Source organism: Hyla sarda, chromosome 4, assembly GCF_029499605.1.
Source record: "Hyla sarda isolate aHylSar1 chromosome 4, aHylSar1.hap1, whole genome shotgun sequence".
Classification (NCBI taxonomy): domain Eukaryota; kingdom Metazoa; phylum Chordata; class Amphibia; order Anura; family Hylidae; genus Hyla; species Hyla sarda.
Window position 1 is genome coordinate 322,153,304 of NC_079192.1, and position 15,860 is coordinate 322,169,163.

General features: G+C 42.7%; 1 protein-coding gene across 1 annotated transcript in view; it reads right to left on the bottom strand.

The window, feature by feature from the left end:
* Positions 1 to 288: 288 nt before the first annotated feature.
* The window catches only part of KIF3A (kinesin family member 3A), an 83,127-nt gene continuing 67,555 nt past the window's right edge, over positions 289 to 15,860 (bottom strand). The window contains exons 14-17 of the mRNA XM_056574945.1: positions 10,744 to 10,797; positions 10,589 to 10,657; positions 6,498 to 6,622; positions 289 to 3,531 (exon numbers count right to left, since the gene is read on the bottom strand). Of these exons, the coding sequence (XP_056430920.1) occupies positions 3,483 to 3,531; positions 6,498 to 6,622; positions 10,589 to 10,657; positions 10,744 to 10,797 (297 nt within the window). The 3' untranslated portion in view covers positions 289 to 3,482. The remainder of the gene's footprint in view (positions 3,532 to 6,497; positions 6,623 to 10,588; positions 10,658 to 10,743; positions 10,798 to 15,860) is intronic.

The window sequence follows — 15,860 nt, forward strand, 5'->3', positions numbered from 1 at the left end:
GCCAGCAGGATCCCCAAAACATATTGAAAGTACATGTCCATCCATTCACGCCCCCTCCCATAGGCATGAATGGAGGGGTGTGGCGTGACGTCACGTCCTTGTATCAGAGGCAGTGCCCGGCACAGAATGCCAGGGGCTGCACCGAGATCGCGGGGGTCCACAGCGGCGGGACCCCTGCGATCATACATCTTATCCCCTATCCTTTGGATAGGGGAGAAGATATATAATGCCGGAACACCCCTTTAAAGACTCTTTTTACATTTAGCATCTCAATAATCCACAATACAGTTTTTTAATACAAGTAGAATTTATTTAAAAGAAAGTCAAACTCACACGGAGAAGTTAGAAATTAGATAATGATAGTCATAGTAGCTGAATAAGATAGAATGTATTGTCTAAAACCTATAAAAAAGTAACTAGGATGTCAAGCAACTATTTTGATGGAAAATGACTGATCAAAGATGAATAAAATCAGTGCTCTGCGCAAAACACAAGATATCAGCTCTTACGAAAGCTAGTACTGCCATACTATGGTAAGCAGCCGAATATTCACGTTTGCACATGTCCTTTACCCCTTTTGCTCTTGCTTGTTCATACCAAAAGTACAAAACAGAAGAGATCATACAGTGCAAGTGCGCAGCACATTTCCTAAAACTTTAATAAGGCATGCACAGAAAGATTATCATTGAGTGCTACAGGATATATTGCCCTATCTCTGGCTATGTATACATGTATGAAATATATCAGGAAATGTCTAAATATGACAAAACCGCTCCAGGTGAAACGTCTCTGAAAACAGCAATGGTTAGGACATTCTCCTAAATACAGTACTTGGTTTAGCTTAACCATGTGTTCACAAATAGGCTGTGTGATTTATAGTACACAATGCAATACTATATATGACATAACTGAAAAGTCAGTGGAGCTCATCATTGGACCTTACCCCATATATCCAGAACATAGCTGGACCCTATTTCTTCTCTTTTCTATTTCCAAAGCAAATCAAGAATAATTTGCTATAGTGGCGTACAACCCTGTGGTTCATAATACGCTACATGTAACAAACCGTCACGCCAGTAGGCAATGGGAACATAGTGAAATGTGTAGTATAAAATGGACATAAGTTAGTTTAAGCTATTTCACAATAATAATACAACTAAAAACAAACTGTACATTAGGGCACAAAGTATCCACACAAATATACATTAAATAAATATAAAGTAGAAGTGGTAAAGATAAGGAACCTGTCCTGCTGTGAAATAACATCCTATGGGCAAAATGACAATATAGTAGGAAACTTCTTCATCTGATGGGGACACGCTAACCCAGAGTGCAACGTTGCCCACATAAGTTCCATGTTAAAGAGGTTTTCCGGGCAAAAACATCTTATCAAAGGAGAAGATGTCTGATCGCAGGGGGGGGGGGGGGTCCTGCCGCAGGGACCCCCGTGATCTCCCTGTAGCACCCGCATTCTATGCAGAGCTGCGTCTCCAGTTTCGAAAACCTCCGGGTTTCTGGGACTGGAGACGTGACGTAACTCCAGGCCCCCTCCATGCCTGCCACGCCCCCTCCCATAGACACTAATGGAGGGGACGTGACATCACAAGGGGGCCTGGTGGTACGTCACGCCTCCAGTCACCCGTAGATTTCCTAAACTGGAGATGCAGCTCCGCATAGAATACAGGTGCTGCAGGGAGATCGTGGGGGGTCTCACTTTCTCTCTCACACAGTTTGATAAATCTGGGCCTTAGTGTGTAAGATACAATAATATTGTAGTATGTATAGCCCATTAAATTAAGCAGTGTCAACATGCCATTTAATGTGTATATGTGGGACCTCCCAATTCTCCCCTTACATCATATGTTAGGGGAGAGAATGGGCATGCTGTATTTTAGTATGTGTGATCCTGTAGTTCTCTGATACAAATGCCGCTGCCAGAGGCATCTTGAAGCGGCTTTCTCCATTCTACCCATTCAGTGTGCATGCTTGACCAAGCCAAGTGTGCATGTGTATGGGGCGACTGCAAGAGACAGCTGATATAACTTAAAGAATACCTTTCACCAAATAAAACTTTTAATATAGCGTTGGGTAATTAGCAGACACTTTCCCATTCACCATCCACTAGGTGGCTCTGTTCTGTTCCTTGCCACAATTAATACAGCGAGTTCAGTCTACCCCCCGACCTGGCAGGAGACCAAACCCAGGAAGTGCTTCTCTGCACTGAGCTTGATTGTCAGTTGCACAGAAAGTGAAAACTCCACAGATTCTCACAGAAAGCTGCACAGACCGAAACATGCACAGAGCTTGAGGTCTTTTAATCATCACAGCACTGCAACATGTGAGGGCAGAAGTGGTCCCCCATCAGGCTTCAGTGATGTCATTCCTGCTGGGAAACTCCCACTTTCTCCTGCTAGGAAATCGCACTATGTGAGCAAGAAGAAAGTTATGATACAGAGCTTTTTAAAGCTCTGAATTTTATTTTATTTTTTTCTAAGGGAAGGAGAGGTGTTAGGAGTAGTTAGGGAACATAGCCTGAGGTAGTTGAGAACAGTTTTTTTTTGTGATAGGTACCGTTTAATGAGCTTTTGTCCAACAACTATTATTAAATAGAAGATACATTAATTACTTACTGTAGTTGCTCATAAGTGATTACTTTAGACTCCTTAAAAAAATTTATATTTGCCCTTACTATTGTCTACTCTGTCTGTACATTATATATGTGTGTGTGTATATATATATATATATATATAAATAAATAGTAGTTAGGAGTACTGCAACTACCGATGATTTTGCGTATATATATATATATATATATATATATATATATATATATATATATATATATATATATAATGTCCAGACAGACAGAGTAGACTATAGTAAGGGCAAATATTTATTTGTTAGGGAGTCAATCACTTATGGAAAAAGAACAATATAACCACCTCTCAATGCTCATTTTTCACTTTGGGCAAGAAAACCAAATTGTAGAGCTGTAGACACCTAGGCTAAACAAATGCTTTTTTTGTAGGTGGTTCTCAAAATTTAGACAAACTACAAGCATCAGCATGCTCATATGGAGACACAGCTTGCCCATTTCTATTTTGAATAGGGTAAACACAGGAATAGACCAGCCTTTTCATACTCTACAGAATGCACAGTTGCATAGAGAACGCAAGGGCAAAAAGCGTTTACATTTAGTAGGAGCCTTACATAATGTCCTGGGTTGGGCGTTGTTACATTACATCCATTTCCCAGGATGAAATGTTAATGAAATGTAAGCAAATGAAACTTATAAAGCCATGGACCTATGTTACTGAAGCGTGCCAAACTACAATGAGACACAGGTTTCACGTAGATTATCATACAAGGCCTTAACAGGGCATCCATTACAATCTGCCTCCTTGCAGTTTATACAGGTCAACGACTTCAGGCCATCATTCCGCCAGTACACAGCGTTCTTCATTGTCCAGGGCAGAAAAATGCTATTGTAGCAATGAGTCAATAACTGCTTCTGGTTTTGCTGAGCGCTTCCTACAGGAAGAAAAGGGAAAAGACTGATTAAATTTGGTAGAATTGGATACATTTTATCATGTGATACATCTTTATGTTGTCTAAAATGTACAGAAATATTAAAATAAGCAGAAAGTTTAGGTAAATCTCAGGAGAACGATTAGAAGGAATTAATAAAACAAACATACTAAGTTTATTTACATTTTTTAAATCTGAGTTGGTAATTCCAAGATAAAAGAAATTGGCCACTTTATCCTAAAATTATTAATAGAACTTTAATAGTTAAGTTATGCCATCTACATACATCTATGTGCTTCCCCTATGTTCCATTTTTGAGATGTGAAGCTACACCCACTGCTTCTTCTGGGCACTGGGAAGGGCAATCCTGTGCATTAGTTGGCCTAACACAGAGCACAGACAAGACAAGGAGCAGTGCTGAGCTTGTCTGTGTCCCGGCTGCAGTCTAAGATTTAGAACTCCAGTATGAGTCTGAAAAAAAAAAAAAGGCTTGCGGCCAGGACTGGTAGGGAGACCCCTAGTGGTTTTTTCAAAGTGAAAAATTAAATAGAAAGAAGCATATTTTTTTAATAACATGTGTGGCAGTGTGGCAAGGAAAGGGTGTATTTCCTTGGCTAACCCTGCAGAAGCTCTCACCTGCTTCTTAAGTAATGAGGCAGGAGGAAAGGGAGGTGTGTATATGAGATGGAGACTCAGTCTAAGGCTGGGTTCACACTACGTTTTGTCCCATACGGGAGCGCATACGGCAGGGGGGAGCTAAAAGCTCGCGCTCCCGTATGTCACCGTATGCGCTCCCGTATGTCATTCATTTCAATGAGCCGACCGGAGTGAAACGTTCGGTCCGGTCGGCTCATTTTTGCGCCATATGCGCTTTTACAACCGGACCTAAAACTGTGGTTGACCACAGTTTTAGGTCCGGTTGTAAAAGCGCATACGGCGCAAAAATGAGCCGACCGGACCGAACGTTTCACTCCGGTCGGCTCATTGAAATGAATGACATACGGGAGCGCATACGGTGACATACGGGAGCGCGAGCTTTTAGCTCCCCCCTGCCGTATGCGCTCCCGTATGGGACACAACGTAGTGTGAACCCAGCCTAATCTGGGCTCTTCCTAGGTGACAGCATGTGGGCTGTAGGGAAGAAACAGAGCCTGCTGAGGTGTACACAGCCCGAGCTATGATTGGCTCAAAGAGAGTGACATGAATTGTGAGTAGAAGGTTGCAGGGGACATATGTTTAACCGGCTGAGGGAAGCTCAGCGGTTGTTAGTCAGGACAAGCAGATCTGTTTAGTCAGTGACCAGACGGTCTAGGATTTTGTTTTGTTCCTGCTTTTTTGTTTATTTCTTTCCCTGCAACCTGTCTAATAAAACTGGCAAGGTGCCAGATTTGCATTATAAGCATTTGTTTGCTGGTTTATTGAGAAGAAACGCATCCTGTGGCGTGGTCCAGGACGATCCCAGAGCTAATCCCCAAGACGGATTGTCATACATGCTATTGGAAAGTTATTCTGCATACATTCATCTATAACATATCAAAAGTTTTTTTTGATGAAAGGTACCCTTTAAACACCCATTAACCCCTTAACAACGCAGGACGTATAGTTACGTCCTGCGCCGGCTCCCGCGATATGAAGCGGGATCGCGCCGCGATCCCACATCATATCGCGTCAGTCCCGGCGCTAATCAACGGCCGGGACCCGCGGCTAATACCACACATCGCCGATCGCGCCGATGTGTGGTATTAACCCTTTAGAAGCGGTGGTCAAAGCTGACCGCCGCTTCTAAAGCAAAACTGAAAGTGACCCGGCTGCTCAGTCGGGCTGTTCGGGACCGCCGCGGTGAAATCGCGGTGTCTCCAACAGCTGACCGGACACCGGGAGGGCCCTTACCTGCCTCCTCGGTGTCCGATAGGCGAATGACTGCTCCGTGCCCGAGATCCAGGCAGGAGCAGTCAAGCGCCGATAACACTGATCACAGGCGTGTTAATACACGCCTGTGATCTGTGTAGAAGATCAGTGTGTGCAGTGTTATAGGTCCCTATGGGACCTATAACACTGCAAAAAAATGTAAAAAAAAAAGTGTTAATAAAGGTCATTTAACCCCTTCCCTAATAAAAGTTTGAATCACCCCCTTTTCCCATTAAAAAAACACAGTGTAAAAAAAATAAATAAATAAACATATGTGGTATTGCCGCGTGCGTAAATGTCCGAACTATAAAAATATATCATTAATTAAACCGCACGGTCAATGGCGTGCGCGCAAAAAAATTCCAAAGTCCAAAAAAGCGTATTTTGGTCACTTTTTATACCATTAAAAAATGAATAAAAAGTGATCAAAAAGTCCGATCAAAACAAAAATCATACCGATAAAAACTTCAGATCACGGCGCAAAAAATTAGTCCTCATACCGCCCTGTACGTGGAAAACTAAAAAAGTTATAGGGGTCAGAAGATTACATTTTTAAACGTATAAATTTTCCTGCATGTAGTTATTTTTTCCAGAAGTGCGACAAAATCAAACCTATATAAGTAGGGTATCATTTTAACCGTATGGACCTACAGAATAATGATAAGGCGTAATTTTTACCGAAATATGCACTGCGTAGAAACAGAAGCCCCAAAAAGTTACAAAATGGCGTTTTTTTTCTTCGATTTTGTCGCACAATGATTTTTTTTTCCGTTTCGCCGTGCATTTTTGGGTAAAATGACTAATGTCACTGCAAAGTAGAATTGGCGATGCAAAAAATAAGCCATAATATGGATTTTTAGGTGGAAAATTGAATGGGTTATGATTTTTAAAAGGTAAGGAAGAAAAAACGAAAGTGCAAAAACGGAAAAACCCTGAGTCCTTAAGGGGTTAAAGAATGCCGAGTACCCTAGCGAAGAGCAAAGTATTGAAAAAAATGGGAACAAACAGGTGTGATATCTTCAACTCCATGTCTCATGCACAATAAGGAGGGGGACACATACCTCCGACCTGTCTTGGGTCTTGTTTTTCCTTTTGATGTTCTAGGCCTTTCCAGCTTCATTAAGGACTGACGAAGACTCTCTTCGGTGTAAGCCAAATATACATGGGACAAATCCACTTCAAAGGGCTGAGGGAACATTAAGCAGTAGACACAAATATCAAGCACCTTCCAAGGCCAGAGATTTTTGTAAGATACAATAATTGAGCTATACAAAAAAACATTTACCACTAGTCAACCAGCAAATGGTTAATAAATAAATTGTATTAATTTTTGAATTTAGAAAGGGAAATATCAGACCTCAAGGTAAATTTGATAGTTAATATATATGGTCAAAAGCTACACTTTATGGGGAGAATTATCATTATGTGTCTATTGTAGACACAGTTCTACCCCTTTACACTCTTGTCTATTGTACACTCTTGCTCAGAATTTACTAAGGCTGTACACTCCTTTGATAAAACTTGTGCAAATATAGAAAAGCGCCTCCTCGCTCTACCGTACACTCCTTCTCTACCTCACAGGAAAAGTGGACACAGGGAATTTGTTCTATTGCTGTGAGGTCAGGATTCCATTGAGGTTTTTTGTCCATCAGCAAAAATGCCAGAAAAACTGTCCCAGCTTTTTTCTGTGTTTTGTCAGTTTTTCTTTACTAGCGTTTTTGCTGGTGTGTGTAAACCAAAAAAAAATGTACTAAACTTTGAGTTTTTTTTTTCTTTTGAAATTTAGATACGTGAATGCGGAGGACTATGTCAGATTTGGTGGATTGCAACGATGAACAGCGTTTTTTTTTTTTTAAATGTCAATAAAAGGGTTAATGAGGGCTGTGGGGGAGTTTTTTTAAATAATTTTTTTTTCAATGTGTTGTGTTTTTTATAATTGAATTTTCAGGCTTAGTAGTGGAAGGCGTCTTGTAGACAGAATCCATCACTAAGCCGGGGCTTAGCATTAGCCCCCAAAACAGCTAGCGCTAACCTCCAATTATTACCCCGGTACCCACCGCCACAGGGGTGCCGGGAAGAGCAGGTACCAACAGGCCCGGAGCATCAAAAATGGCGCTCCTGGGCCTAGGTGGTAACAGGCTGGCGTTATATAGGCTGGGGAGGGCCAGTAACAATGGTCTTTGCCCACCCTGGTAACATCAGGCTGTTGCTGCTTGGTTGGTATCTGGCTGATACTGAAAAAATAAGGGAACCACACACTTTTTTTAATTTATTTATAAAAAAAAAAAAAAAAAAAACTCAAAGGGTTCCCTCTATTTTCAGTATCAGCCAGATACCAACCAAGCAGCAACAGCCTGACATTACCAGGGTGGGCGAGGACCATTGTTACTGGCCCTCCCCAGCCTAAATAACGCCAGCCTGTTACCGCCTAGGCCCAGGAGCGCCATTTTTGACGCTCCGGGCCTGTTGGTACCGGCTCTTCCCGGCACCCCTGTGGCGCTGGGTACCAGGGTAATAATTGGGGGTTAGCGCTAGCTGTTTTTGGGGCTTAACGCTAAGCCCTGGCATAGTAATGGATTCCGTCTATAAGACAGCTTCCACTACTTACCCTGAAAACTCAATTATAAAAAACACGGACACATTGAAAAAAAAATGTATTTAAAAAAACACTCCCCCACAGCCCTCGTTAACCATTTTATTGAAATAAAAAATAAATAAAAAACACGCTGGTCATCGTCGCAGTCCACAGAATCTGACGTAGTTCTCCGCACTCCGCATATCTGAAATGAGAAGAAAAGAAAAACATGAAATATGGGTAAGTACATTTTTTGTGCTCTCCCCTGGGAAGAGCGCATATAATGCAGCGTGTTCCTAAACAGGGAGCCTCCAATTGTTGCTAAACTACAACTCCCATCATGGGGGCTGTAGTTAAGCAACAGTTGGAGGCACACTTGTTGCAATACACTTGAGAGTTTGTTACTTAACTCAGTGTTTCCCAACCCGTGCACCTACAGCTGTTGCAAAACTACAACTCCCAGCATGTACGGTTTGTCAGTGCATGCTGGGAGTTATAGTTTTGCAACAGCTGGAGGCGCACAGGTAGGGAAACACTGAGTTAGGAAACAGACAATGTTTCCCAACCAGTGTGCCTCCAGTTGTTGCAAAATTACAACTCCCAGCATGCCCAGGCAGCTGAAGGGCATGCTGAGAGTTGTAGTTTTGCAACAACTGCAGAACAGTTTGGAGACCACTGTGTAGTGGTGTCCAAACCGTAGACCCCCAGATGTTGCAAAACTACAACTCTCAGCATGCTGGGAATTGTAGTTTGGCAACATCTGAAGGGCCAATGTTACAGAACTACAACTCCCAGCATGCCTGGACTGTCTGGGCATGCTGGGAGTTCTAGTTTTGCTACATCTGGAAGAGCACAGATTGGAGACCACTGTACAGTGGTCTCCAAACTGCGGCCCTCCAGATGTTGCAAAACTTCAACTGCCAGCATGCCCAGACAGCCAAAGGCTCCTATATACAGTACACTGTCATAATTCATAATCCCTGCCGGAAGACGGGAGCTCTGATTGGCGAATAGCTATTGGCCAATCAGAGCTCTGATCTCCTGGCGGCGGGGATTATGAATTATGACAGAGTATATAGAAGCCGGTGGCAGCGCGATGTAGACGCATGTGCCGCCGACTTTTACAGTTAATAAATGCGGATTGCAGCGGGTCTCTGGAGAATGACCCGGTGTGATCTGCACCTCAGCCCCTGGACTACAACTCCCATCATGGGCAGAGTCTGTTCATGATGGGAGTAGTAATTCTAAATGTCCCGCAGCCGGGGGATGTGCAAGTGCCATCCCTCAGCAGCACCGCGATACTACAACTACTCCCATCATGGGACAGACTCTGTCCCATGATGGGAGTAGTAGTCCAAGGGCAGAGGGGCAGATCGCAGCAGATCATTCTCCAGAAACCTGCTGCGATCCGCATTTATTAACTATAGAAGCCAGCGGCACATGCGTCTACACTGCGCTGCCCACAGGCTCCTATATACAGCTCTTATAAGTCATAATCCTCGCCGGGAGAGGGGAGCTCTGATTGCTTAATAGCTATCCACCAATCAGAGCTCCCGGCGACGGGGATTATGAATTATGACAGTGTATATAGAAGCCGGTGGCAGCGCGATGTAGCCGCATGTACTGCCGACTTTTACAGTTAATAAATGCGTATCGCAGCGGGTTTCTAGAGAATGACCCGGTGTGATCTGCACCTCAGCCCCTGGACTACAACTCCCATCATGGGCAGAGTCTGTCCATGATGGGAGTAGCAGTCCTTACTGTGCCAAAATAGACACTTTGGTACGTGTCCTCCGAGGTGGTGTATATTTGCGCAAGAAAATGCCGTTTGCGCATTTTTTTGCGCAAAAAACAAACAAACAACGCAGTTAGTAAATTGATTCTACAGTAGAAAATGCTCTATGGTAGAATTAACCGTAGAAAAGGTGATGAAGAATTCTATCAAAATTTGCGCAAAAAAACACGTTTCACGATGACACGTTTCTCAGGAACCGCCCAGTTTAGAAGAGGTTTGCTATGGGGATTTTTCTTCTAAACTGGGCGATTCCTGAGACACGTGTCATCAGAGATTACTTAGACAGGAAAGAACAACCTTAACTTCAGAAGCTCATAAGTACTGAAAGGATTAAGATTCTTTAAAAGAAGTAATTTACAAATCTGTTTAACTTTCTGGAGCCAGTTGATAAATAAAAAAAAAAGTTTTTTTCCTGGATAACCCCTGTAATAGGTGACAGTTACTTAGAGAATAATGCAGCAAAAATAAGATTAGAGAAAAAAGTTAAGAAATGAAATGTGCATTTATTTTTATAAAACAGAATAAAATAAAAATACCATTAAATAATGGGGATAAAGTATAATAATAATCAGCCCAATTTACTGTATGGTAAAAAAAGACAGGCCACAGTCTTAACAACTTAATGGCAATCATAAATCTTATTGATGTCAGTCATCTGTATACACAGCCTGCAGAGAAAGCCCATATATCTCCAAGACCCCTCTACATAGGGAGCTTAGAATTCACAGATGTCATCATAAAATGTAAGGCAACTTATTGTGCAAATATAAGAAACATCTTACGTCCTTTTCTTTCTTGTCGGGTACAGGAGTCTGCTTTCTCATATTGTTTCCTGTGTAGGCAACGCATTTCTTACAAAGAGAAGTAAAATAACATGTTAGGTTTTCTTAATAGGGCACGTAACACCTAGTACTCCCCATTATGGTTAAAGGCTTACCAGCTGCCACTCTCCAATATCTTCATTCCAGTGGACGTAGTTTTCAATCATGTCCTGAATAGAGAAAACAGCATTACATACATCATTTATGAATAGGGGCTTGTTCACATCATGATTTGCTCTTCCATGTCACGTATGCATCAGCATTCTGTCAAACTAGGATTGGGAGGGATACATGTGTAAACACTGCCCTATTAACTTTATTGGTTAACTAGCTTGGTCTTTTTAGGATATACTAATAGAAAAGCAATATTTTTTTCTACATGTACATGCTGTCCCCTTCTATGTATTTTCATCTGCAATTTTGGGAGTGACAAAGGAACACAACACTGATTTCATGTGCAGTGCTGTTGGTCTGTACAGTATTTAATGGTCAACTAGCAATTACAATTGGGTCATTTTAAGCATGTACGTTTAATTTGTGGGACTCCAAACATAGTTACACCCCAAGTAAACGTACACACGCAACCAAAACATAGTCACTAATTGACTACATGTAGCCCAATAAAGTCAGGCCAACTTGACAGGATGAATACCAAAGTCCTAAAAAAATACACCATACACTCCCATGTGCCCCAATGGCACCCATAAGGGAGTGTGTGCTAATCCTGTCAAGGACAGGGGAACTTCATAAATGAATGTATACAGAGAAATTGGAGTTATAACACCACCTTAAGTATAAACGTATAAATCTTTATTGAAAATGTTTTACATAAAAAACATATAGATGCAAAAAAGTGAAGTATTGCAATGGAAATCCAACACAAAAATATCTGGCGCAGAGTAAGAATAATACATACAAATGAGTACATAGAAATTGTCCACACCCTATATATAGCAATCTATGGAATAATACAGTTTAGCCACTGTGGGCTATCCATACAAATGATGCATAATAATGTATCAGGATTAGCTAGTAATATAGCCCAGAACTGGTATATAGCCAGGTCTGAGAGTGCATAGTGAAATACAATGATATTGGGGACAACATGTCTAAGTATTCAGTGAGAATCAATATGTAACCTACCCATGTGGGATAACGAACTCTGCAACCGACCCCTACGATCGTTTCGGTTTCCCTTTTTCAAGAGGTACTGACTATGTGAGTGGTGTGGTGGTTTATATGTGTTGCCATAATGATGTAAATTACCTACAGCGGTGTGGAGATTCCATCGGCGCCTGCGCCATGTCCCGCCGGAACAAAAGGCTGGCCCCCGGAACAAAAGGCTGACGTAGACGCCGGAAGTGGGGCCAGCCTTTTGTTCCGGCGGGACATGGCGCAGGCGCCGATGGAATCTCCACACCGCTGTAGGTAATTTACATCATTATGGCAACACATATAAACCACCACACCACTCACATAGTCAGTACCTCTTGAAAAAGGGAAACCGAAACGATCGTAGGGGTCGGTTGCAGAGTTCGTTATCCCACATGGGTAGGTTACATATTGATTCTCACTGAATACTTAGACATGTTGTCCCCAATATCATTGTATTTCATTATGCACTCTCAGACCTGGCTATATACCAGTTCTGGGTTATATTACTAGCTAATCCTGATACATTATTATGCAGCATTTGTATGGATAGCCCACAGTGGCTAAACTGTATTATTCCATAGATTGCTATATATAGGGTGTGGACAATTTCTATGTACTCATTTGTATGTATTATTCTTACTCTGCTCCAGATATTTTTGTGTTGGATTTCCATTGCAATACTTCACTTTTTTGCATCTATATGTTCAACTTGACAGGATGTTGACTTATACATGACTGTGATGTGTACAAGCCCTATGTTTTAACACCTTAATGACCACGGACGTAAATGTACGTCCTGGTGCGGTGGTACTTCGTGCACCAGGACGTACATTTACGTCCTGTGTATGACCGCGAGCATCGGAGTGGTGTTCGAGTCATACACTGCAGGTAGCAGTCGGGGACCCGCCGTTAATGGCAGACATCCGCAATTGCGCAGATGTCCACCATTAACCCCTGAGATGCCGTGATCAATACAGATCATGGCATCTTCGGCACTGCGCATGTTAAAATAGATGATTGGATCGCCCGCAGCGCTGCCGCGGGGATACGATCATCTGTAATGGCGGCCGGAGGTTCCCTTATCTGCCTCCGGCCGTCTCCTTGGGTCTTCTGCTCTGGTCTGAGATCGAGCAGACCAGAGCAGAAGATAGCCGATAATACTGATCAGTGCTATGTCCTATGCATAGCACTGAACAGTACTAGCAATCAACTGATTGCTATTGATAGTTCCCTATGGGGACATAAAAATTGTAAAAATAAATAAATAAAAAAAGGAGAAAAATGTAAAAGTGAAAAATCCCCTCCCCCAATAAAAACCAAAAATTGTCCCTTTTTCCCATTTTACCACCAAAAAGCTCAAAAATATATATATATTTTTATCTTATAAACCTATTTGGTATCGCTGTGTGCATAATGTCCGAACTATCATAGTATACAAGTATAATGTTAATGATCCTGTACAGTGAACGGCGTAAACTTAAAAAATAAAAAAAGTCAAAAAATGCAGCTTTTTTGTCACATTTTATTCCCCAAAAAATGTATAAAAAGTGATCTAAAAGTTTTATATATGCAAATGTGGTATCATTAAAAAGTACAGATGACGGCGCAAAAAAGGAGCCCTCATATCACCTCATATACGAAAAAATGAAAAAGTTATAGGTGGTCAAAATAGGGCCATTTTAGATTACTGATTTTTAGAGATGAGCGAAGTTACAATGATTTGATTCATCACGAACCTTGCAGTTGGGCAGTTGATGACTTTTCCTGCATAAATTAGTTCAGCTTTCAGGTGCTCCGGTGGGATGGAAAAGGTGGATACAGTCCTAGGAGACTCTCTCCTAGGACTGTATCCACCTTTTCCAGCCCACCGCAGCACCTGAAAGCTGAACTCATTTATCCAGGCTTGAGTCTGCAACTGCCGAGCCGCAAGGTTCGTATCAAATCATTATAACTTCACTCATCTCTACTGATTTTGTACAAAAAGTTTTAGATTTTTTTTAAGCGGTACAAAAATAGAAAAGTATCTAGCCATGGGTATCATTTTAATCAACCCATAGAATGTAATTAACCCACAGAATAAAGAACACGTATCATTTTTACTGTAAAGTGTACAGTGTGAAAACGAAACCTTCCAAAGTGTGCAAAATTGTGGTTTTAATTTAAATTTCCTCCCTAAAAAATATTTCTTTGGGTTTGCCATACATTTTTTGGTAAAATGAGAGATTTCATTACAAAGTACAGTTGGTCACGCAAAAAAAAAAAAAAAAAAAAAAAAAAAAAAAAAAAAAGCCCTTATATGGGTCTGTAGATGGAAATATAAAAGTTATGGATTTTAGAAGGAGAGGAGGAAAAAAACGAAAACACAAAAAAAAAAAAATTGGCCTCGTCCAGAAGATCAAAATGGGCTTGGTTAAGTTGATTAGTTGTTAGAGATCTCAGACATTTCTAGCAATACCAGGTTTTTTTTCTCCCCATAAATTGCACCGTATATATATCTATATATCTATATATATCTATCTATATCTATATCTATATCTATATCTATATCTATATCTATATCTATATCTATATCTATATCTATATCTATATCTATATCTATATCTATATATATATATATATATATATATATATACCGTATATACTCGAGTATAAGCCGAGTTTTTCAGCACGATTTTTCGTGCTGAAAACACCCCCCTCGGCTTATACTCGAGTGAACTCCCCCACCCGCAGTGGTCTTCAACCTGCGGACTTCCAGAGGTTTCAAAACTACAACTCCCAGCAAGCCAGGGCAGCCATCGGCTGTCCGGGCTTGCTGGGAGTTGTAGTTTTGAAACCTCCGGAGGTCCGCAGGTTGAAGACCACTGCGGCCTTCAACATCATCCAGCCCCCTCTCACCCCCTTTAGTTCTGAGTACTCACCTCCGCTCGGCGCTGGTCCGGTCCTGCAGGGCTGTCCGGTAAGGAGGTGGTCCGGTGGGATAGTGGTTCCGGGCTGCTATCTTCACCGGGGAGGCCTCTTCTAAGCGCTTCGGGCCCGGCCTCAGAATAGTCACGTTGCCTTGACAACGACGCAGATGCGTCGTTGTCAAGGCAACGGCTCTATTCCGGGCCGGAAGCGCGGAGAAGAGGCGCCCCCGGTGAAGATAGCAGCCCGGACCACCTCCTCACCGGACCACCTCCTTACCGGACAGCCCTGCAGGACCGGACCAGCGCCGAGCGGAGGTGAGTACTCAGAACTAAAGGGGGTGATAGGGGGCTGGATGATGTTGAAGGCCGCAGTGGTCTTCAACCTGCGGACCTCCGGAGGTTTCAAAACTACAACTCCCAGCAAGCCCGGACAGCCGATGGCTGCCCGGGCTTGCTGGGAGTTGTAGTTTTGAAACCTCTGGAGGTCCGCATGTTGAAGGCCGCAGTGGTCTTCAACCTGCGGACCTCCGGAGGTTTCAAAACTACAACTCCCAGCAAGCCCGGACAGCCGATGGCTGCCCGGGCTTGCTGGGAGTTGTAGTTTTGAAACCTCTGGAGGTCCGCAGGTTGAAGACCACTGAGGGCGAATGATGAGAAGAGGATGATGAAGGGGGGGGGGGGTGTGGGGATGATGAAGGGGGGGGTGTGGGATGATTACAAGGGGATGATGAAGGGGGGATGTGTGGGATGATAAGGGGATGTGTGGGATGATGACAAGGGGATGATGAAGGGGGGATGTGTGGGATGATAAGGGGATGTGTGGGATGATGACAAGGGGATGATGAAGGGGGGATGTGTGGGATGATGACAAGGGGATGATGAAGGGGGGATGTGTGGGATAAGGGGATGTGTGGGATGATGACAACGGGATGATGAAGGGGGGATGTGTGGGATAAGGGGATGTGTGGGATGATGACAAGGGGATGATGAAGGGGGGATGTGTGGGATGATAAGGGGATGTGTGGGATGATGACAAGGGGATGATGAAGGGGGGATGTGTGGGATGATAAGGGGATGTGTGGGATGATGACAAGGGGATGATGAAGGGGGGATGTGTGGGATGATGACAAGGGGATGATGAGGATGTTAATGACGGGTCTGGATGATGACAG